Source organism: Dendrobates tinctorius, unplaced genomic scaffold (genome assembly GCF_039654945.1).
Source record: "Dendrobates tinctorius isolate UK_male_01 unplaced genomic scaffold, ASM3965494v1 ptg000027l, whole genome shotgun sequence".
Classification (NCBI taxonomy): domain Eukaryota; kingdom Metazoa; phylum Chordata; class Amphibia; order Anura; family Dendrobatidae; genus Dendrobates; species Dendrobates tinctorius.
Window position 1 is genome coordinate 6,996,981 of NW_027361695.1, and position 25,901 is coordinate 7,022,881.

The window sequence follows — 25,901 nt, forward strand, 5'->3', positions numbered from 1 at the left end:
GGTAGACAGAGTGACTGGTGCTAAGGCTGTGGACTTTGAGATCACTGCCATGTTAGAAAGTCCAATCACAACCCAAGCTCCAGCGTCCTCATAGAAGACGTGACTTTTTCTCCTAAAAGTTCCTGATACTTGATTGAATCCGTCTTGTCCTCCACACGCCGCAGGTTTCCAGTTGCAACTGTCTATATCCGGGAGGCTAGTGATATGTCACACTAAAATGGTGCAAAAAAAATTGCAAACCTTCTCCTACCCCCTACATTACAAGTGGGGGGGGGCACACGGATTGCACATGGCAGGTAACTTTGTGCAGTCCATGCTTTTCATGGGTAAATTTAATCCATGAATCGAATCAAAAATGGACGTCACTAATTTTTTGGTGAATCACTTTGACTATAAAAAAAAACATGGACATGTGAACAGCTCCAAGAACAAGTACGTGTTCTATCCGTGGAAAACATGAGTATAACATGTGCATGAAACACGGACGTCAGAGTGAACCCTTGGATGGTTTTACACCTAGCATCTTGTAGACAATTGATGCCGTTTGAGGCTCCGATTCATGCTTCCTGTGGTTCGGGCAGTAAGAATCTAGTGATGGGATCCCTTAAAACCACCCTTAGGGGGTTGCCCAGGCTTGGGGTTAAAAGTCTGCATTCAATCTATGGGACTTCAGACTTGTGAATCCTCACAGTGTGCAAGCAGTCTGGATTCTCCGGTGCCAAGTGATTTCCATACATGCTGTCACATGCCAACTAGACTTCCATAGCAGTATGGCACGTCTATTCAGAATGTGGCTGGAAATATGTCATTTGCATACTTGCGGTCACATGACTGCCCATTCCCAAAGTCGGCAAATACTGACAGCGTACAGGATGACAGCGTGAGGATTCACAAAAATTTGCTGTCACATAATGTGACTACAGACTTGGGCCCCAAGCCTGGACAACCCCTTTTAATGATATGTTAACACTGAGATTTTTATGAGGATAGTGAAGCAGATTCACTTCAAAATCCTCGTAGTTAAAGGGGTTGTCCGGGCTTTTCACACAATCTCAGTACATATCTGGGCTGCAGAATTATGACAATAAGTAATTTACTGTCACTAGTTTGGACGGTTTTTTAGATATTCTGAACAGAACGTCCAAGGGGGGGGGTGTTATGGCATTGAAATGAGAACTAGTCGTAACCTCCTATTCTACTCCAAACATGCCCTCTATAGCAACAACCCCCCCTGCATAGCTACAAGCCCTCCCCGTCCACATGAAGAAGCCCTCATCACACAGTAACAAATCCTCCCCCTCTAGCAGCCTCACTGCAGAGAGCAGACCACCCAGCTACTCCTCCCCCAGACACACGCTGAACAGTGATCTATGGAAAGTGAAACTAGTGAGGAGGGAAAATCGTCCTGTATTCTGGGCCACTCCATGATTACAATACATAACTCATTATCAGTAATTCCTTCCCTCACTGTCCCAGGCTGCTGACAGCAGTGAGAACAGACTGTGTGATGGCCAGTGATGGGGGTCTGCAGCTTCTAATCTGCACAGGGGATGGCAGTCACTGATGTAATCTGTTGTGTGACAAAGCCTCTGTTGTGTGACAAAGCCTCTGCTGTGTGAATGAGACAGCTCTGTGTCACTGATGTCTTCACACAGCAGCAGATTTGGTGCAGTGTATGTGTGAAGCTCCACCAAGCTCCCAGCAAGCTCCAGTGACCAGCACCACCCACTGCCCACTCATTGGGTGGCAGTAAACTGCACCAGCACTTATCTTTATCATCATTCCAGCATTGGAAAGAACACAGCAGTGATCCTGTGTTTGTGAAAGCAGCACAATACATACATACACCCCCCAACACTTCACACTGTTAGGCTGAGTTCACACGTGGCGTTTTTTTTTGCGTTTCTGCGGCGGTTTTAACCGCGTGATTTTGCCGCGAAAACGCAAAAAACATGCATTCCTATGGGATTCCGCAATGCTGTGCTAATGCTGCGGTTTTTACCGCGGCGGAATCGCTTTGCGGTAAAAAACACAGCATGCTCATTAATTTTGCGGAATCGCAGCGATCCCGCACCCATAGGAATGCATTGTTCTGCTTACTTTCCGCATGTGGCTGTGCACACCATGCGAAAAGTAAGCAGAACAATTGCGGATGGTACCCACGGTCCGGAGGAGAGAAGACTGTCCTCTGGGCTTTGGGTACCATATCCCTGGAAAAAATAGAATTTAAAATAAAAAATATTGTTATTCTCACCTTCCGACGTCCCGTGCAGCCTTCCAGCCTCTCTCCACGCTCCCGGTCCCAGTAATCCTTTGCGAAAATGCCCGCGATGACGTCCATTGTCGCGGGATCGCGAAGTCTCGCGGTCATTCGCACGACGTCATAGTGAATTACCGTGAGACGTCGCGATTCCGCGAGAGCGTACGTCATCGCAGGCATTTTCGCAAAGGATTACTGGGAACGAGAGGGTGGAGAGAGGCGGAAAGGCTGCTCGGGACGTCGGAAGGTAAGAATAACACCATTTATTTTTTTTATTGTTTTTTACATTTTATCTTTTACTACTGATGCTGCATAGGCAGCCTCAGTAGTAAAAAGTTGGTCACACTTGTCAAACACTAAGTTTGACGAATGTGAGCAACCTGTCAATCAGTTCTAATTACGCTTGCAAAATGCTAGTTTTTCAGCGGGAATTTAAAATGCGATTTTCCCGTGGAATGGAATTCCGGAGCTCTCGCGGTAATTTCCGCAAGAGTTCCGCTACGTGTGAACTTAGCCTTACAGCTGCTGATTGGACAGGCAGCTCCCATCAGTATTTGTGTCATTAGAGACACAGAGCTCACACATACACTGCACCAAATCTGCTGCTGTGTGAAGACATCAGTGACACAGAACTGTCTCATTCACTCAGCAGAGGCTTTGTCACACAACAGATTACATCAGTGACTGCAATCCCCTGTGCAGATTAGAAGCTGCAGACCCCCATCACTGGCCAGCACACAGTCTGTTCTCACTGCTGCCAGCAGCCTGGGACAGTGAGGGAAGGAATTACTGATAATGAGTTATGTATTGTAATCATGGAGTGGCCCAGAATGCAGGACGATTTTCCCTCCTCACTAGTTTCACTTTCCATAGATCACTGTTCAGTGTGTGTCTGGGGGAGGAGCAGCTGGGTGGTCTGCTCTCTGCAGTGAGGCTGCTAGAGGGGGAGGATTTGTTACTGTGTGATGAGGGCTTCTTCATGTGGACGGGGAGGGCCTGTAGCTATGGAGGGTGGGGTTAGAGTAGAGTAGGAGGTTACGACTAGTTCTCATTTCAATGCAATAACACCCCCCCCCTTGGACGTTCTGTTCAGAATATCTAGAAAACAGTGCAAACTAGTGACAGAAAGTAAATTACTTATTGTCCTAATTCTGCAGCCCAGATATGTACTGAGATTATGTGAAAAGCCTGGACAACCCCTTTAAACTTAGTGTGAACATATCCCTAGTGTATAGAGCATCTGTGTACTGTATGTATTTATATATGCACGTGTGCATGATGTATCTTTACTTTTCTGCTTGTATATGTGTGCTTGTATATTTACATATGCTTGAATTTATGTGCGATTTTGCAATTTTACTATTGGATTTCATTTGAACATTTTGGACTGTTTAGCTTCTACATCCTTTATTTACACTGTACATAGCCGGCTGCAAAATGAGTTAACTGTTTATTTGGCAGTGAGCTTGTTCTGATGGCAGAGTTTGCAACTCTTTCTTTTCCCAAACTGCTTTATACTGCTGATATATAATCACTGGGGGTCCAACCTGTGAGCCCCCAAGGAAATCTTAATAACATGAGGTAGCAAAGTCCCAGGTGAGCATGCAGCAGTAGTGCTCATGACTGACCACCGCTCTGGTCTCTTCTAAGGGAATGATGGAATAGATAGAAATAAATAGAGATGCAAAAAATGGCAAAACACTCAGATAGTAGAAGAAAAATAAAGTGATTTATCCCCACATGCTCTGTGTGACGTCTTGGCTTCTTTAAGTAACTGAACCCATTTCAAATAGACATGTGCACTATTGCTCCAGTCTCATGGGGAACTTTGACAGCAAGGGTTTTTGTTAACTGAGGATTCCGATAGTTGGACCCCAGCAACCATCGCCTTGTCTTTCTTCTCATCCTTTTCCCCCTTCTTCTCCCCTATCTCCTCCTCCTTCTTCATCTTCTCCTCCATCTTCTCTATCTTCTTCTCTTTCTCCTCCTTCTTCTCCTCCTCCTTCTCTTTCTCCTCCTTCTCCTCCTCCTTCTTTTTCTTCCTTTTCCTCCTCCTTCTCCCCATTCTTCTCCTTCTCCTCCTTTTCCTCTCTTTTTTCTCCTCCTTCGCCTTCTTTTCCTTCTCCCCCTTCTGCTGCTTCTCCTCCTCCTTCTCCCCTTTCTCCTTCTCCTCCTTCTTCCCCTTCTAATTCTCCTTCTCCTCCTTCTTTTCCTCATTTTCCTTCTTCTCCTTCTCCTCCTCAATATAAGTTCAGGAAAAGAAACAGTTACAAACTGTACCATCAAAACTAGCTCACTGAAGGATTTACAGTTAACTCATTCTGCAGTCTGCTATGTCCAGTAATACTTAAACGATGTAGAAAATAAATGGTTTAGAATCTCTGATTGAAACCCAAATTTAAAAACCCTCCATTCAGTCCACTGCACTTTAGGACCCCTACTTGCAGAATTGCTGGGGTCTCAGCAGGTACAACCTCTATATTTATTGCTATGCATGCTGGCACATTTTGCATGGATCCCATAGATCACTGATTGCACCCTTGCTCTGATTCCTAAGCGCTGCTCTCGTTATATACCCCTGCCCTCGCTGACTGTTTCCTAATCTTGCATTTTCCTCCCTTTAGGATGAGATTCAATGCCAACTCCATGCTCCTGACTCACGGGCTCATCCTGGCCTATGTCTTAATGGTGTGCTGTAAAATGTTGTCAGCCTCCAGCCTTAACTCCCGAGGGCAAACAGGTACGAAACGCTTGGCTCATTACCCGGCTCGGCGGCCAATTAATATCTGGTCTGGTCTTTTAGCCATTGCTAATTCATGGCCCCGTTGACAATGATAACCGACCCGTCCTCCTGGTATCAGGCCTCCGGTGGAAGGTTACTTCAATTTCCCGTAAATCCTTGTTTTTTTTTTTTTTTATCCGTTTCGTATGGGATCGGTGTTTCCCCGTTCATCATTTTGTTTTATGTTTTTCATTTCTTTTTTTTTTTTTTTTTCCTCTAATCCTTCCGTAGAGATTCAGAATCCACATTGTACTTTCCTTGTCAACCTTTACCTGTTTATTTAGGTTTATTTTGTAGCCGCGACTCCACCGCTGTAGTAAAATGGAGCCCGGAGCTGAATTATTTAGTATAATTCTGTACGCTGTAATGATCTCGGATACATACTGTACCAAGCCTGCGCTCCCAGATGGGAAACGACTTAGCATAATGCATGGGAATGAGTGGAAACGATGGCGGTATTAAATTTAGCCCATCTCCTTCACTAGACTGATGCAATGAAGGCTTTCCTGCAGAACATCACCTCCGCTAATCGCATCATTTACCGTAGGGCCTTACTTATATTTGCCAACTTTTTATAACCATCCTTTGTGAGAGCGGCACGATTCATTTATTGCTCAAAATTGTCCCCTTTTTGAAAAAAAAAAAAAAAAAAAAAGTTATGTTATCCTTTTCCCCGCCCCTTTAAATGCACGTCCAGCTCGGGTGGTCCCTCACTTTACCGCAAAGAAAACCTTAGGGGACGTTGCTTTCAGAAATCTGGGAGGTTTTTCAATTTTGTATATTGTAATCAAGCTTGGATTAAAGGGATTGTCAGGGATTTGCAGCCAGGGGGGATGTTGTAAAAAAGTGAAATAAAAAAATAAAACGAGGCTCTAACTTCCCGCTCCTCTGGAGTCAATGATTTCTCATTTCACATTCACGTGACTGCTCAGCTCTGTGATTGACTGCAGCGGTCACCTGATTGCTGCAGCCAATTCCAAACCTCAAATGTCGGGTGACCAAAGAACGAGACATCATTACTTCCTCTAATTGCGTAAAAGGGATTCATTAGGGTCAGAGAAGGTGAATGTGCCTGATTTTATTATACCTGTTGCCTATAAATTTTATGTAAAGGCCAAAAAATAACTTTAAAAGGGGGCCAGTCACTCGCCATAATTATGTTTTTTTTTTTTTTTTAACCTGGTGTAAATGCTGCTGTTCTCCTGAATCCGGCGATGTTGTTCTTTTGTTCCTGCGCCTCTCTGTTCCTGAGATATGGCCTTTTCTTTTCTGAATATAAATCTACTCTTTTTAGCCAACTGGGAGTGGTCCTTGAGAAGACGCCCACAGAGAAGAGTTGATGACAACTCCCACTTGGCTTATAAGACTAGATTTATACAGAGGGAAGAGAGAGCCATATCTCAGGAACGGAGAGGCGCAGGAAAAAAAGAAAAACAGCGCCGGATTCAGGAGAACAGCGGCATTTACACCAGGTAAAAAAAGTACACATTTAGAGCAAGTGATCGGTCCTGTTTAATCCTAATTTCAAAAAATAATTATTGACCACCCTCCACCAAAAGTGAACATACTTGAACAGATCAGTTACAGTGTTTGCACTACAAAAAAATATTTTTTGAAATTGCTAATCAAAGTACTAGCAGCTGAGATATATCACACGGAAGTACGACCAACTAGGCATGCACCCATGTAGGGAACGGGGTCCTGCCTGAGACTGCTGTCATCGGAGAGATGCCTGCCTTTATCAAAATACTTTGGGATTAATTATGTTGTGTTTAAAATAGTGATGCCATGTCTTATATTTTAAGAACAGTTATGTCATCTATTAAATTTGAACATTTGTGATATTTATTTTATTTGAACGGTAGTCATGCCGTCCTTTGTGTTTTTCAGGTAATGTAGTGGTGCAAGATTAAAAAAAAAAAAAAAAAATGGTTTCTTATTTTCAGAAACAGCGCCACTCCTGTCCAGAGGTTTAGTCTGGTATTGCAGCTCAGCCTTGTTAAAATGAAAAGGAGTTGAGCCACAGCACCAGACTCAACCACTAAAAGTTGTGGCTCTGTGTTTGGAAAAAAAGCAGATATGTACTTTTAATCCTTTACAGAGAGGGTATACATTTCCAGAGGAGTATTGCATGACCTATAAGTCTCATAACGCCGGCTCGACGCTCTCAACAAGGAGAAATGTTCTCTCTTAGATCCCGTTAGAGGTCTCTCACCCAACCAAATTTGATCTCATTCTTTGCACTGATGAGGGTAAACACACCCTGAAACACGTGCTGTAGCTGAAGTGTCTGGTTCAGCTTCTTTTTTCTGTAAAGGGTCGATATTGAATTTTAGGATTCCGTATCCTCGGCTTCATTTCAACCCTAAGCACCAATGAAACAGGTTACCCGTGTGTGTTTATGACCTTTTTAATTACCTTCCCTCTTGGCTCCACAGTGTTAGATGACACAGGAACCCGGAATAACCAGTGCTGATAAGGAGGGAGCCAGTCCAGTTTCTTAAAAAAAACTATACTTGGCTTTCCTGTAGAACAGGATGGAACATTTGTGCAGAGGGCAGCAGGTACAAAACTTAGTTGACGTATCTTCTGTGTTGAACTCAAGCTTGCCCTTGTCGGATCGGCTGGGTTCACACGGCCGAAACTGATGTCCGACAGAGTATTTAGTGACTCCATCTGCATCACTACAGTCAATGACCCCCGTCAGAGCAAACCTCTGAATCCCATTTTCCAGGATTTCAGGCATAAGCCCCTATAGATCCAGCCTTACACATGGTGGCACATTTCCTCTACTGCATCTGAATGTTGAAACACAACAAAAGAACACAAAATGACAAATTTGCAAAAATACTCTGCAGTAAAAAACATGACAGTAATCAGCAAGTGCTGTATAACAAATACAGGGTATTTAGTCGATACGTTTTTTGCAAAAAAAGTATACCAAGCCGCTTCACCACGTCACGGTAACCATTCACGGAGCAGTCCCTATCTAATGTATTTGAAACCTGAACATGTGAACAGTGTCTGAATGAACAGGATACAGACAGGCGCCTCCTAGTATATGGGCTTGTGGTGTAAGACAGCTCATTTATGTGCATGTCACACAGGAGAGGGGTGGGCTCTCCCAAACCATGCTTAGCAAGGAAAAACAGATTAAAAACATATGTGACATGCACAAGTGTGAACAAGTCAGTAAGACAATGCTCACGCCACCCAATGGCTGAAACACAACAAAAGAACACAAAATGACAAATTTGCAAAAATACTCTGCAGTAAAAAACATGACAGTAATCAGCAAGTGCTGTATAACAAATACAGGGTATTTAGTCGATACGTTTTTTGCAAAAAATGTATACCAAGCCGCTTCACCACGTCTGAATGTTACACGGCCATCCATCCTATAAGTTATGTCTTCCTTCTGCTTTCAGTCCTCTTGTGCACAGTACCGGTGCCCCACCATGGAAGCCCAATACCCTTTCAGTAACACTTCCACGTCCGGCCTATACGTTACCTCTGGCCCCCATCCTCTCCTTAGCTATTTTAGGGCCCCACAAAATCAAAGCTATACCTTCTTGGGTTCCAATCTCTGTTCCCATTACAGCTGAGTTCTCCATCTTTTGCTCCACTTTCCGGGGCGTAAATGATCCAGATTGCCGCTTTTATGCTCGCTAGCGCTGTCCCTCTTTCCTGACGCACCCTCACTAAGTGACTAACAACTCGCTGGAACTTACAAGCAAACTCTTCCTTTGCTCTCAAAATTTCTCGCAGCAGCAAGGCCCGACTCACGATTAACCTTTCCCCATCAGCCTATTCTCCCTTTTACCTTTAACAATGAACCATAGCGTTAATCACGAAATCGCAGCTGCTGCAGAGTACAAAAGATAAGGCATCCGTGCCATGTAATAACCGGTGTATCGCACGGCAACATACATGGTTGACATTTAATCACACCAGCAAGGTCTTCAGGGAGGTGCCCGTCATCTTCCTCTCCTTTACCCACCGGTGACTCTCTAGTCTTGCAATTTTCAGGATGACCACTAGAGGGCTCTGCAAGGCAAAAAATACGATTTTAAAGGTCTCGTTTTCTTCCATAGTCAGAATTCCGTAGGTTCTAATTAGAATCATGAGTCATTTTGCGGCATGTCTTCTCACCGGCTGATTTTCCTTTCTCTTACATCCCGGTGTTATACGTCATACAATATTTAAGCCATTGTATAAAATATAGCGACCGCCAGTTTTAATGAGTGCGGATGCTTCGCGCAAAGACAAAAAAAAAAAAAGATAATCTGCCCTGAGATGGCTGCAGGTTTGGGGTAAAATCCTGATATAGTCGCTCTGCTAAAATTCTAATTTAACTTAAATATTTACTGTAAGTTTGGATTATAGATGCACAAATGGTAGCCCACTAAATCACAATCCCTTCATTTGTCCACCAGTGGCCGCAGTCCAGAGGCTAAATGGAGCCTTAATTATAAAGTATCAAACAGAATAATCAGTATTGACAGAGCCCTAATGGTGGATGCTGATATTAAATCCACTTTGATTTTTTTTTTTTTTTTGCTTTTATGAGACCTACGAGAGGTGGCACAGCCACTGAACAGCTATCCATTTGCTGTGGCTCTATCCCAGTGGCTTTTTGCAGCCACCACTAGGGGGAGCTCTCTGCATATAGATTGATACAGCTCCCGTTGACTTCAATATTACATTTATGAATGCTTAGCTCCCCCTAGTGGCTATTAAAAGAGAGCATACACATTAAAATATCATTATAAAATAGTATTATTGGTTAGTTTTAGACCGATATACAAAATGGGGGGGGGATTCTAAAGGATTGCTCAGACATCAAAATATAATGGTAAGTTGTAAGGGACACAGGGCGTGATGCATTGCAACGCTAAACTCCAAGGAAAAATGGGTTCCTCCGTGTGTGTCCAACCAAAAACCACAGTCCAGATGTTTTCTATTATTTTTATATATGTTGATGATGAATCTTGCTGACCAGCCAATGGATGGGGCTAGTCGGCAGACCAAGTGGCAGAGCAAGTTCGGTGACCAATCCGCGTGCATGGTGCTTTATTTAAATCCCGTAAGGGTACCCTACTATTACCAAATTTTGCCCTTGGTTCTTTCCTCTGGATCTGACCTGGTTCTGTCCCCTTGCCATGTTTTCTTATATACTGGCGATTTGTTCCACTAGCCAGCAGCTACGCAATGGATCCAACCAAAGGGCCTCCTATGCCGCTAAGTCTGAAGGGATGACTATAGCAAGGCATTTCCTTCTGAGCAGAGTGACAAGTGAAAAGACTACTGTCCCCATATCCTATGTTAGTACTTTCCCTTCCCTTTTGTACATTTTTTTTTATATATAGTTCAATGAATCTCGTTAAGCTCCCTTACTATTATTTACAATGACATGACTCTGCTGACTCTATCCCAGTCTACACAGCAAAGCCAAAAAGTGAGCTTTAGAATGCAGAATATCTGAATTTAGCAAAAACTATATGGAACCTGAAATATTTTACTTTTTTTTTTTTTACGTTATTGCAGATTCCATCCTAACATTCACGGAACTAGGATGATGTATACTTCTCCTTTTATTATATTGTGAATATTTAATCGGGTACTTGATGAATGCCTCCCATACATCTAGTGTGTGATCTGACAGATTTCTAAAACATGGTAATAAATGAAGACATCATCCCGGATCCGGCCGAACGCGGTGTCACCTCAACTTGTATAAATAATGACCCCGGCCTTATTAATCTCAACAGCATGATAGTGAAAGCCGCACGTTTCACGACAGCAAGGTGACCCCACGCCGAGACCGGAGGGGAGACGTTGGAGTTAATTCCATTGGACTTTTTCTCATTTCCATAGACGTCATCATTTGTTACTGACATTTGCGGCATGAACACATTTGCTATTTTTCTCTCTATTTCTCTTCAATTCCCATTTGGGCTTTTTTTTTTTAGCACTTTTACTACCCGCCCATTGTATGCCTGACCTCTGCAATGCTATCGGGGCCCCCGGGGGCTTTGGGCGTAGAGAAGGTCAGCTGCACGGTACAATATCGGAGTAGGAGTAAAGTGCAGCCTATTGTGGTGAATAAATATTGTAACCTTGGACCTTCACCATTTGCAGCTGAAATCGCGTATTACACGTGTTGGTTAATATTTCATCACTTTTTAATACAAAAATAAGCAGGGACTCCCAGCGATCAACTGGTATAGGCATAGAAATCTGACAGTAAGTGTGTAATTTCTCTGCAGCACCACCGCAGGAAGAATGAAGCATTACATGGGGAGTATTGAAACCAATAGGCTGGCGTTGACTTTCCCAGTCCTCCAGACAGAGACTTTCTTGGCTGCTTTCTATATTGGCTAGCTGATGAAGGGAATGAAGGAGGACCACCATACTATTAATTCCAAATACCCCAAGGTTTCTCAAACCTTATCTCTGTGCCCTATCAACTCATACAGAGTGTTTACTGTTGGTGTTCTACTTTATGAGCCAAGATGAAGAGCTGCTCTTCAAAAGTGGCTTCTGTTCTGGTGGACTTAAACATGGCATTTATTACATGGACAGAAGTTCAGAAGTAAAACTGGTCGAGCGGTATTGAAGAGTTAACTAAGAAAAATAGCGGAAGTGAGTCCAGAGCAGAGCTGGCATAGCGATAATGTGGAGCGCCCCCCAGGGCCGGGGGTTACTCGGTACCGGGCCGGTCAGGCTCTTTTAAAGGGGAAGTGTGTCACGGTGGTGATAGTGACCCGGTCCGTGGCCCTGGGTGTCCAGAGGTGATGATGATGGAAGTTCAGATGAGGGGGAAGAAGGTAGGATAATGAATAGGGAAAGGGGAAATCGTGACGCCACCTGTGGAATTCGGCTAAGGCAGCCGACGCTGCACTGCAGATCCTCTTGGACGGTGTTAGGGCAGCGGGGATGGTGTAGCTCTCCACAGGTAGAGCTGTGTCCCAGGGCAGTTGAGCCGGTGACGGAGATGGTGCGTGCGGTGTATGGCAGGAGAGATGTAAATGACACAAAGGACACAGTTGGGTGCAGTTTCTGGGCTTTTACTAACAAGTCTTGTGCACAAGATGACCCGCTTGGTACTGTGTCCTCCGGGTGAGGGGTCCAGCCAACTCCCAGGTGGATTGGTGACACCATTTCAGGACTCCTCTTTGTATTCACCTTTCTAGGCCGTGTCGACTCTCTGCGCTGATCTCTCCTTTCTCTCCTGCCCTGCGCCTTCACAAACAGTGTCCCCAAGCCAGCAGCCACGGATCTCACCGGGCGACGTGGGTCAGGCCCCGGGATCCTCTATAGCTACCTTTGCCAGGAATGAATGCGGTTGTGGCTGAGGCACTTAAAGTTACCTCAGCCTCCGGCTTTCTAGCTGAGCCTTGTAGTCCTCCACTAGCCTCTGGGGCCGGCTCCCTCACTGTAGCCTTGTCCTTCCTTTCCAGGATGCGGGCCCCACGGGTGGCCAGTCGCACTACATGTGCCCCTAGGACCCCTTCTTCCCAGTCCAGGAGCGTGGTTAAGATGTTGCTCTCTTTTCCACCCACAGTCCTCTACAGCAATCCTGCTCTCTCGCTGGCCCTGTCACTGACTGACTAGTTTCTGGAAGGATCTCTTTACCTCAGAACTAGCTCCTCCCACCAACTGTCACCTTTCTCACTCTGATTGGATGCCTATCACTGCACTACCTAAGCTCCTCCCACTCTACCTACCTTCTACACTAACCCCCCCACACCCTTTCCTAGCCAGTCTGGGATGAGGCCATCCTCCTGAAGGCTACGCCCAGGTGCCCTGACTAGCTAGTGTGTGTGTTGAGTGCAGTGTTAGGAGTCCTGGGTGGTGATCCCTCCTTACCTGAGGGTGGGATACCACACCTCTGGATGAGGTGCAGTACCTCTGCTGCCTCCAGACCCTCAGGGGCACCACAAATGCAAGATTACCCAGTGACGTAACACAGCTGCGTTTGTCACAGTTTGCAAGGCAGTGCTAGTGCTGTGATAAGGCAAGGTTACCCAGTGATGTAGCAGAGCTGGGTTTGTCACAGAGTCCAAAGCAGAGCTGGTACAGTGATAAGGCACAGTTTTCCAGTGATGTAGCAGAGCTTTGTCTGTTACAGAGTCCAAGGCAGAGCTGGTACAGGGATAAAGCAAGGTTACCCAGTGATGTAGCAACGCTGGATCTGTCACAAAGTCCAAGGCAGAGCTGGTACAGTGATAAGGCAAGGTTGTCCAGTGATGTAGCAGAGCTGAGTCTGTCACAGAGTCCAAGGCAGTGCTGTTATAGCAATAAGGCAAGGTTTTTTTAGTGATGTAGGAAAGCTGGATTTGTCACAGAGTCCAAGCCAGAGCTGGCACAGCGATAAGTCACAATTATCCAGCGTTATAACAGAGCTGCGTTTGTCACAGAGTTCTAGGTAGAGTTAGTAGTGATACGGCAAGGGTATCCAGTATTGTAGCAGAGCTAGGTTTGTCACAAAGTTCAAGGCAGAGTTGGCTAGAAGTTTAGCAGAGCCAAGAACAAGTAAGTAGTCCTCGGTAGCGAAGTGGATACCAAAATACTCAAGCAGAACACGCAGTGCCTGGTATTGGATCCTGGAGAGGTGACTAAGAACAGTAAAGAGAAACTGGGGATCGAGTTTCTTGAATTAGAGGTCTCAGTAATGCGCCCCCCCCCCCGATTAGATAATTATATATCCTGTGTATTTTGGGGAAAACCCCTTTATTTAGCTATGTACAGCCTCTATGTCGCAATAAAAATTACAGATTAAAATGTCATATACAGTGATGCTTGAAAGTTTGTCAGCCCTTGAGAATATCCTTACTACTGTATAAATTTGACCTAAAACTACATTTGATTTATTTTTAAAGAAGGTCATAAAAGTAAATAACCAAATCAAACTTTTTTTTTTTTAAGAGTAAAATTATCCATTATCACAGGTTTGTGACTTGCAAAATCAGGTGAACGTTTAAGAATAGCAGACAATTGAAGATGAAATTAAAGTCTGGTGTTGCTTTCAGTCAATGGGAGAACAATCAGGTGAGAGTGGGCGACCTGTTTTATTTAAAAGAACAGGAATCTATCAACATCTGACCTCCAGAACATTTTTGTGGAAGATTATCACAACATGAACTAAGGAGACTCCTGAGGACCTCAGAAAAATTGCTGATATATTTGTTTTAGTTGGTTCTCTTTTTATACTTTTAGAATTGTTGCAAAAATCAGGTGTAGCTTTGAGTCAAATTGATGCAAAAAATATGGAAAATTTAGAAGGGTTCACAAACTTTCAAGCACCACTGTAACTCATCATGCCATAATGTGGAACGAAACAAATATATATTGTGTTATGATCAGTGCAGGGCATGATGGGGAGGGGCATGTCACTCTCTCTGTTTGATGTCATGTTCCACCCCCTACTCATCATAATGACTACAACCTACGTGGCCCTCTGCGGCACAGTGTCCTCCCTTATTATAACCTACCGCAGCCTGAAACTTTCACCGATGACCCCGCCACAGTGTCCTCCCTTATTATAACCTACCGCAGCCTGAAACTTTCACCGATGAGCCCGCCACAGAGTCCTCCCTTATTATAACCTACCGCAGCCTGAAACTTTCACCGATGAGCCCGCCACAGTGTCCTTCCTTATTATAGCCTACCGCTGCCTGAAACTTTCACCGATGAGCCTGCCACAGTGTACTCCCTTATTATAACCTACCGCAGCCTGAAACTTTCACCGATGAGCCCGCCACAGTGTCCTCCCTTATTATAACCTACCGCAGCCTGAAACTTTCACCGATGAGCCCGCCACAGTGTCCTCCATTATTATAACCTACCGCAGCCTGAAACTTTCACGGATGAGCCCGCCACAGTGTCCTCCCTTATTATAACCTACCGCAGCCTGAAACTTTCACCGATGAGCCCGCCACAGTTTCCTCCCTTATTATAACCTACCGCAGCCTGAAACTTTCACCGATGAGCCCGCCACAGTGTCCTCCATTATTATAACCTACCGCAGCCTGAAACTTTCACGGATGAGCCCGCCACAGTGTCCTCCCTTATTATAACCTACCGCAGCCTGAAACTTTCACCGATGAGCCCGCCACAGTTTCCTCCCTTATTATAACCTACCGCAGCCTGAAACTTTCACCGATGAGCCCGCCACAGTTTCCTCCCTTATTATAACCTACCGCAGCCTGAAACTTTCACCGATGAGCCCGCCACAGTGTCCTCCATTATTATAACCTACCGCAGCCTGAAACTTTCACGGATGAGCCCGCCACAGTGTCCTCCCTTATTATAACCTACCGCAGCCTGAAACTTTCACCGATGAGCCCGCCACAGTTTCCTCCCTTATTATAACCTACCGCAGCCTGAAACTTTCACCGATGAGCCCGCCACAGTGTCCTCCCTTATTATAACCTACCGCAGCCTGAAACTTTCACCGATGAGCCCGCCACAGTGTCCTCCCTTATTATAACCTACCGCAGCCTGAAACTTTCACCGATGAGCCCGCCACAGTGTCCTCCCTTATTATAACCTACCGCAGCCTGAAACTTTCACCGATGAGCCCGCGTTACAGTGTAACGCGAAGTGGAGATAAATTGCTCCTGACACTTGTCCATTCCGGGAAGAAAAGACTCGTGTGTTTAATTCCTTTAGTAATATGATAGCTGCTAATTAATAGCCCCTGTCTAATTGATTACTCCTATGTCAGAGCAAATACAGTATTGATCCGGTATTGAGTGACCGGCAGAGAGATGTAACAGATGACTGAGCGCTGGCAAGTTCCCTATAACGGCATGATGAATCGCCGGACATTATTCTTCTTTGAAGCCTCACATTTACAATGATAAAGTTGGTTCTATGATGCCTGATGTGTTATAAAGAAGTGAAACAGCCAAAATAGTGCAAAAATTTTCCGTAAAACGGGATACAGGGATTGGTAGATGGAGGAAAATTTGAAGGGTTACTTGTCTAATCCAGGCAACCCATTCAAAGGATGAGGTCACATTACTAAATACTTTCCAAAATTCATCAAGGTCCAAAAATTTGGCACTGAATGAATTCCTAAATAATATAGTTTTGTAAGTGGTCAGATCACTGCTGTCTATTAAAGAGGCGTTTCAAAAGTCTATAGAGAAGCAAGGAAAATTCAGACAGCTGCTTTCTAGTAGGTGTTTTATCTCACCCAGGGTTGGATTCATGGCTACACTGCTCAGTACTGCTGTATGATGTTTTCCATTCTCTGGCTGCTTCTGAACATGAGCTTCATAGAGACAGGAGAGCAGTAATCCTTTATGTCTGTGTGTGTGTTGGTTATTGTGAGGAAAGAGGGAGACACAAGCGCAATATAGGGTCTTATCCCACAAATAAAGTAAGCGGTTTGACAAAAAACTGCTCACCTGGTAGTAGGTATTCAAAGCATGTATAGATAAGGGCTGCTGCAGATCTACAAGTCGGTCACCGACTATCTGAAACAGAACTCTGCAAAGGAATACGTATTCCTTTGCAGAGTTCTGTGTGTTGGTTATAGGTGACATCATTAGAGCTAGTCTGTGAGTTTCCCCTTGTGGAGACAGTAGATAGCTGCATTAGTAAAAAAAAAAAAAAAAAAAAAAACACCAGAGGCTACTTAGTGTTGAGACCTCTCCTCCCAAAAATGCTATTGCAGTCACATCATAGGGGAGATGCTCCAGGCAACTCGAAAAAAAACACGTTTTTTATTGTAATACTGTTATAAGAATAGTTAAAAATCTGTAATTTACCTTTTAAAAGGAACGTGCCATCAGAAAATGACCTATTCTTTAAATCAATTTTTTTTATCACATGCATTTTTTATAATGTAGCAATTTATTTATTTATATATATATATATATATATATATATATATATTCTGATCTGTATAAAAAAAAAAAATACAAATTTAGCAATTTTCACTCTGGCCATTAGGGCTAGTCTAAACTCATACTTCCTGTTGTTTCAGGAAAGGCACATGTACATTAACAGCAATAGACTGACAAAGACCCCATCTTTTGTATTGATGAGCGTGTGCAGAGGTCATTGTGAAAGGAGGGGGAGGAGGTGAGCTGTGACATCACCTACTGTGAATGGTGGATACTGTGTTTCCTACTGTATATAGAGGTGTTATCAGTCATTGTACAGGAGGAGGTGAGCTGTGACATCCCTTATTGTGAATGGTGGATCTTGTGTTATCTACTGTAAAAGAAGGTGTTATCAGTCATTGTACAGGAGGAGGTGAGTTGTGACATCACCTATCGTGCATGGTGGATACTGTGATATCTACTGTATATAGAGGTGTTATCAGCCATTGTACAGAAGGAGGAGGAGGTGAGCTGTGATATCATCTATTATGCATGGTGGATCCTGTGTTATCTACTGTACAAGAAGGTGTTATCAGTCATTCTACAGGAGGAGGTGAGCTGTGACATCACCTATGGTGCATGGTGGATACTGTGATATCTACTGTATATAGAGATGTTAGCCATTGTACAGAAGGAGGAGGAGGTGAGCTGTGATATCATCTATTGTGCATGGTGGATTCTGTGTTATCTACTGTATATAGAGGTGTTAGCCATTGTACAGGAAGGGGAGGAGGTGAGCTGTGACATCACCTATTGTGAATGTTGGGCATACAGGTGATACCAATCATTGTTTTCCTGCCTCTGATAATAATGAAACAGCTGCAAACACTTCCCAAAAGGACAGGAAGTTAGAGTAAAAAATAGCCCTAGTGGCCAGTGTGAGAACTGCAAGGTTGCTAATTTTTTTTTTTTTTTAAATTCAGATCATGAAATAAAAAAATACATTGGCAAATAAAAAATATATGTAAAACAAAAGCCCTATTTAAACAATATGTAATTTTTCAATGACACATTCCCTTTAAGATATATTTATATAATTTTATTCATATGCAGAAAATCCAGAATTTCTAATAATCCCATTACCCCTTGATTTTTTTTTATTTCCCTGTGCAGCAGTTTTCCTATCTCCGTTCCCTGTTATTTCAGTATATTTTTAGCATATCTGATTTGATTTCGTTTTCTTGTCGTATTGATATTTGATTCTCTTGTAAATACAGTAAATCTCGCTCGTCAGTAGGATTGCGTTTTCCATGCAATATTCTAAATATGATCAATGAGAAATGTAATACCATAAACAGCTCCTCATACAAAGTTCTCCAGATATACAGAAATCCAACTCCAGATTGGAAAGAATCGCCGGGAAATGCAAATTCTTCCTTTGTCTGCAGTGTTCTGGTTAATTCTGTGTCTGGGAAAGTCTCTTCTGCAATGTCAGCAAACCACTGGCATTGTCAGGCGGCTTTTTTGTGGCAAGAAGGAAATACAGCACACATCAACACCATGGGATGATTAGGAAGATGTGCCTTAAAGGGGTATGGCGGTCTACATAATCAGCTATGTGGATCCCCCCGATTGAAATAATGGTGGACATGAGTGCCCAGTAGTGATGAGCGCAAGTGCTCGTTACTCGAGTTTGCTCAGGGTGCTCTTTCTTGGCGCCGTCTTGCCAGGCAACAAGGGATACATTCCCCAGATTCTGGTTGTCAGTGGGGATTCCTGGATGCATCTCCCGTACTCACCTCCAGGACTCACCTTCTGGACTCACCTCCAGGATGCATCTTCTGTACTCACCTCCTGGACACATCTCCTGTACTCACCTCCTGGACGCGTCTCGTGTACTCACTTCCTGGATGCATCTCGTGTACTCACGTCCTGGATGCATGTCCTGGACGCACCTCCTGGATGTATCTCTTGGACTCACCTCCTGGATGCATCTCCTGGACCCACCTCCTGGATGCATCTCCTGGATCCACATCCTGGATGCATCTTCTGGACTCCTCTCCTGGATGCATATCCTGGACTCACCTCCTGGATTCATCTCCTGGACGCACCTCCTGACTGCATCTCGTATACTCACCTCCTGGATTCACATCCTGCATGCATCTCCTGGACTCACCTCCTGGATGCACTTCTTGTACTCACCTCCTCGACTCACCTCCTGGATGCACTTCTTGTACTACTCACCAACTGGACGCACCTTTGGGACTTGCGTCTTGGACGCATCTCCTGAACTCGCCTCCCGGACTCATCTAAGTACAGTATGAATCCTTTTACAGCTAATTGCGAAACAGAGGTTTTTGACATGGGCACATTTTAAATGCTCAGAGCAACATGTCAGTGGCTTTATTGCACCAAACCTAGTGACTGGTTTCCTTAAGGCCTGTTTCAGACTTACGTTTTCCTTGTCAGTTGGTATCCGCCAAAAAGGCGGAGAACGGATCCGCAGGAGACGATACACCAACGTGAGCTACCGGACCGTTGGTGCGCTGCGATCCGCCGATATGTGAATTTTAAACCGCGCTGAAGAAAAAACCCCATAATAATAATCTGGGAGCGGGCAGGCATCTCGCGGGATGCGGGGAGGATCGGCATCTCGCGGGATCCGGGGAGGATCGGCATCTCGCGGTAAAAGGAGAAAGAGAGAGAAAGAGAGAGAGAGGGAGAGAGAGAGATTTTGCTGCGGCCGGTACTGTATTTAGGGTTAAATGTTCCAGGAGTAGCAGCAATGCGGATCTGACGCTCCAAAAAGCGTTGCATTGTCCGTCCGGTGATGTCAGCAGACGCCAAAATTTTGGCGGATCCGCAAAATATCGGATCCAACGGATGAACATCCATCAAGATCCGCCGATAATGCAAGTCTATGGGGGAAAAAAACGGATCCGCCAAGAAAAATGGCGGATCTGGTTTTTTTTCCAAATCGGCGGATCTTGACTGATGCTGACAAACGGATGTGTGAAACAGGCCTTAGATAGGATCTGTCAGATTTCCTATATGTGAAAGAGAACCTGACCTCTTTACTGACTTGTCCGCTTTTAGGAAACAATTGTATTTCCGCATCTTCTCCTGGTTCCTTTTATTCTTCACATCTGAGAAAATCATATGACGCTGATCAAACTGCTCAGTGCCTGATTAGCAAAACTGGCCCATTTTTCTCGGATGATACAGAAGTCTTGTTAGAAATAAAAAAATGGTTAAAATAAATGTGTCAATGGAGAGGCTAGATCCTTTTTAAAGGGACTGTCCGCTTTGGAGTCCCTGGTGATAACCAGATGACATGAGAGTTTTACTGCTGAAACCCGCGGCGCTCAATCTGCAAGGGAATCTAGCAAAAAAAAAAAATAAATAAATTTTTCAATTCCTCTGCCGCACTACCACAGAGAAAATGAGGCATTGTACAGTGAAATCCATGGGATGTTCATGTAATACAAGAACATGCAAAGTCCTCCAGCACTTTGTGGCTGCTCTCCAGGGTCCTGAATGAAGGAACCCGCCTCTTGCCCATAAACTCGGAATTTCATAAAAGGTCATTTTTATAGATTTCCTAATGAAAGATGTCCAGTCTGTACTCAGAAGGCTTATTTTAAACGTGATTAGGGATGGTGTCCCAATGTCAGTGTCGAACTGGGATGCCAAGGACCCCCCAGGAACCTCAACTCCAGGGCCTCACTTCTCAGCTACATGCAAATACTGTATGACTTTAACCTCATTCACAAATATCTATAGCAATAACTTGAGTTGATTGTTAAATAAAGATGTTGCCTTTGTCTGTACATAGTGGAATCAAGTGAATTGTAAAGTGGCCCACCGGAGGATTCTCCTCTTCTCCTGTGGGCCAGTCTGATCCTGTATCCCATGAACATATAGGAAAAGGATGACCGGTAGAGATGAGTGGGCGTCCTCGGATAAGGCACATTCGTATCGCTTGCCTGAAACGTCGCTTCCATCGTCATTTACTTCCTCCATCTAATAGCCTTTAGAAGAAAAAAAAAAAGCGCTTTGAATTGTAAACGGTGAGATTAAAGACGCCTTGTAAGGTTTCAGCCAGGCAATCTCTTCTCATCAGCCCAGCGATGATATATCAGCGCAGCGATGTAAGCAACAATTCTCAGTTTTTCCCATTTATGGCTGCAATCTTTACGGAATCTGACAGGTGGAGGAGAATTATTGGCCGGAAACTTCGGAATACGGACTTTTTTATTGTTAAATATTTGAGATACTGCAGGGGTGTAAAAGATTGCTGACTGTTACGGGGCAGGATGGTTTCCCATTTATTAATTATGGTGCTACAGCGCACAGCAGACCGCTGCCGGTAGAATGGGATGCATTGAAGTAGTAGAGAGGAGAATGCCGGATGTGATCACTTTCTGATTCATTTTGCAAATGTCCTTTAAGTATAATGTGTACCTTTACTATTATGATCAGAGTCCGTTCATATTTATTTGCAAGTCCCATTCTATCGGCCACGACAGTGGTCTGTGGCTGCTACATGACGCAACAATAATGTTGTGCCAAGCTGGCTACTCAAAAGAAGAGTCACAGATGCAAGCATGTAAAAGGCGATGCTCCCTCGCCCATGCAGTGGCCCTGGATGATACAATTGGATGTGCCAATAAACAACATTAATGTTCTTTTCCCAAAGGTGGTGCGCCCAGTCATGGGAGTCGCCACGTAAGTTCTTTCTTAAGCTCTTTCCCTAGCATGGGTCACCAGATTTTACCATTCGGAAGCAAGTCTCTTCCTGACATAGTCTATCAAAGCCCGTTGAGCCTACCACGCACCAACTGGCCCCCTCCCAACCTGTAATCCTAGTCCCAGCTGACCCCAGTACCGTAGGTGATAGCTGGAAGTGACAGCCCTGCTCACTTGGGCTGTTCCTCAATCGCAGGCGTGCCTCTCCTGTCGCAGTCTCCGCACGGCTCTTCTCGGCTTGACCGTCGGCAGAAGTCTTTCAGGCTCAGGGTGGAGAGGACAGGGCCTCAGCCCTTGACAGGCGTCGTTGGGCCTCAGAGGCTTGATTAGCGCAGGGCGCAGATCCTGGCTCTGACCGGCGCAGACGTTACTTCAGAATCTCTTCCGGGGAATCTGGGCCTTGCCAAGCACCTGGGTGGAGCCGACCTCCCGCTGAGGCCTGTCACGTTGGTCTTAGCTGTGTCTCTGGAGCCCATCTGCCTCGCTCCCTTCCGCAGGGCTCTTACACCAGGAAAGTCCTTTCTGTGGGTCACCTGATCCAGTCCAGCACACATGTTCGTGCCAAAAGACTCTTCCATAAGTGTCCTCCACCACAAAAACTTCTGTGTATGTGTGGCGCCCCTGAGGCTCAGTCGCCACAGAGGTACTGCACCTTCTCCTACCGGACCGGGTCACTGCTGACCACATTCCCCTGACATCGGCCCGGTACTGAGTACCCCGCAGCCCTGGGAGGGCGACCCATATGTGCTAGTTTCCCATGCCTTGCACAGTTTTATTGAGAGCTGTGCCAAATATACCAGATTTTAATGAATATATATATATATATATATATTGTGTATGTTTAACACAATAGTTACTTGTTTGGTCTATAGTCATATACATTTTTGTCAAAAGTTTGTCTAATAGTAATTTTGTAACAGATTAGTATAGTAAGAGTTATTTTACTCGGGGGGTTGTATTCATACTGAGGCACACTTAGTGCGGAGTGACACTCCACTGCCCATATATCCCCCCATGCACCATACAACAAATTCTCATAATGAATTATACACTGATGTTATTTTCCGATACTTAAAAAAGAAAAAAAAATGAGTTGTATTGTGTGAGATTTAATTATGGTACCTTTATACGTGTCAGAAATAAGTTGGAGGGTCTGAACGTCAAATTTGTAAACATCTTAACTACAGTTTAAAAAAAAGGAGAACCAATGTGCTTTTAAACCAGCATTCTTGGCACCAGTTTGTTTCAATTATCAGGGAATACCGGGTGTCAGACATTCAGAGTTTGTTTTCCCTGATAGGACATTTTGCAAAAAACAAAACCCTTTGTCCCATCAATTGAGTTCATATTATTAATGAACTAGTTAATTACAATATTTAGTAAATAAATTCTTGACAATCCAAATTTCTTACATATCAATATTTGCACCATTGAATTGATTAATTATAAAGCATCAGATCAATGTTCCCACTGACGATCAGTTGCATATTTCTAATTCAATACATAACAATATTCTTTGTCAACGTCCCGATTAGTACTGTGCAAAGGAGGACTCATAGTTTTTACCCTGCTTGGTATATTCATCCTTTAACCAGAAATGAGCGCAGCTCTGGAGGACCCATTTTGTCCATTATTCAGGAACGTCAATGATTGTAATACTCCATTTCACCTGTGGGCGCACTGCAGGATAATCGAACACTTGCTCTTTGATTCCTCCCAAGGATGATAATGATTTTAATAATTATTGCATTTATTTAGCACCAACGAATTCCGCAGCAGTTTAGAATTAAACAGATCATAACTGATTGCTGGGGATCACTCTGAAGGGCTTTTTGAAAGCAGATAACCCCATCAGACCCTAGTATCGTAGGATTAATCAAACTTTTATAGGCTCATAAATATGAAGTCATTCCAGTGTCTTGCAGAAGATATCTTCTATATATGCCCTATGATGTTAATATAAGTATCAATGCTAAATAGCAGATAATTCCATAATATAAATAATGGTTATGTATGAAATATATGGATTTTTTTTCTCATGTGGCCACTTCATATAGCACATATCGCGCACTTTTTATTTTCCTCTCAGTTTTAGTGGAAAGCCTAGACAGACCGTAGTACACCAGGGTATTGAATGACAAATCAAGAGTGTCACAGCTGCCTTCACACTTTGTGGCCTTTCCAGCCCATAACAATAATGCTGTGAAATACTTAATAGAACCATAAAGCCAGTGAGTCCCTGTCCAATCTATTCTCCTCGTAACCCGCGGGAAACGACGATAAAGTTACACGTCCAAAGTCAACTGGAAATCTTGAAATGAGATCTGCAGATTGTAAAGTGGGAACAGTAGGATGGGATTGACAGCGGTCCTCCTTAGGACACTAGAAGAAAATGTGGCTGAAATTTGAGAACTCCCTGAGGGGTATTTTGCCTATAAAGAGTCTAAAATTAAAAGAAAAATATAATGACGCGTCAATCAAACAGAGATGGATTTCGAAAATTGAACGGAAGTCATTTTTTTTTCTTGGTAATTTAGTCAGCTGAATCGATAAAAAATTTTTGGTTTTTCCAAGCTATTAAAACTTTGTAAACAGAAAAAAAATGGATGAAAAGAAAAAAAAAAAAAAAAAATTATATATATATATACACATATACACACACACACACACACATTCTAAATAGTTACTTATTTTACAGAGGGGTCAAAATGGGTTAAAAAAAAATGAAAGACGCAGTTCTCACTTCACCTATTCCTTTCCTCTCTGAACAGGACAATGGGGGAATGTTGAACTTTCTTCCCTACCTTCCCTTCCATCCCTGCTTCCCTCCTTCCCTTCCTTTACTACCTTCCCTACATTCCCTTCCTTCCCCTATATTCCCTACACTCCCTTCCCTACATTCCCTTCCTTCCCCTAAATTCCCTACATTCCCTTCCTTCCCTACATTCCCTTCCTTCCCCTAAATTCCCTACATTCCCTTCCTTCCCTACATTCCTTTCCTTCCACCAAATTCCCTACATTCCCTTCATTCCCTACATTCCCCTATATTCCCTACACTCCCTTCCTTCCCTACATTCCCTACATTCCCTTCATTCCCCTATATTCCCTACACTCCCTTCCTTCCCCTACATTCCCTACATTCCCTTCCTTCCCCTAAATTCCCTACATTCCCTTCCTTCCCCTAAATTCCCTACATTCCCTTCATTCCCTACATTCCCTTCCGTCCCCTAAATTCCCTACATTCCCTTCCTTCCCCTAAATTCCCTACATTCCCTTCCTTCCCCTAAATTCCCTACATTCTCTTCCTTCCCTACATTCCCTTCCTTCCCCTAAATTCCCTACATTCCCTTCCTTCCCCTAAATTCCCTACATTCCCTTCCTTCCCCTAAATTCCCTACATTCCTTTCCTTCCCTACATTCCCTTCCTTCTACCAAATTCCCTACATTCCCTTCCTTCCCCTAAATTCCCTACATTCCCTTCATTCCCTACATTCCCTTCCTTCCCCTATATTCCCTACACTCCCTTCCTTCCCTACATTCCCTTCCTTCCCCTATATTCCCTACACTCCCTTCCTTCCCCTAAATTTCCTACATTCCCTTCATTCCCTACATTCCCTTCCTTCCCCTATATTCCCTACACTCCCTTCCTTCCGTACATTCCCTTCCGTCCCCTAAATTCTCTACATTCCCTTCCTTCCCCTAAATTCCCTACATTCCCTTCCTTCCCTACATTCCCTTCCTTCCCCTAAATTCCCTACATTCTCTTCCTTCCCTACATTCCCTTCCTTCCCCTAAATTCCCTACATTCCCTTCCTTCCCCTAAATTCCCTACATCCCCTTCCTTCCCTACATTCCCTTCCTTCCCCTAAATTCCCTACACTCCCTTCCTTCCCCTAAATTCCCTACATTCCCTTCATTCCCTACACTCCCTTCCTTCCCTACATTCCCTTCCTTCCCCTATATTCCCTACACTCCCTTCCTTCCCTACATTCCCTTCCTTCCCCTATATTCCCTACACTCCCTTCCTTCCCCTAAATTTCCTACATTCCCTTCATTCCCTACATTCCCTTCCTTCCCCTATATTCCCTACACTCCCTTCCTTCCGTACATTCCCTTCCGTCCCCTAAATTCTCTACATTCCCTTCCTTCCCCTAAATTCCCTACATTCCCTTCCTTCCCTACATTCCCTTCCTTCCCCTAAATTCCCTACATTCTCTTCCTTCCCTACATTCCCTTCCTTCCCCTAAATTCCCTACATTCCCTTCCTTCC

At 44.1% G+C, this 25,901-nt stretch overlaps 1 protein-coding gene across 1 annotated transcript in view; it reads left to right on the forward strand.

The window, feature by feature from the left end:
- The window catches only part of TAFA4 (TAFA chemokine like family member 4), a 166,338-nt gene that overhangs the window by 58,253 nt on the left and 82,184 nt on the right, over positions 1-25,901 (forward strand). The window contains exon 3 of the mRNA XM_073569740.1: positions 4,885-5,000. Within this exon, the coding sequence (XP_073425841.1) occupies positions 4,885-5,000 (116 nt within the window). The remainder of the gene's footprint in view (positions 1-4,884; positions 5,001-25,901) is intronic.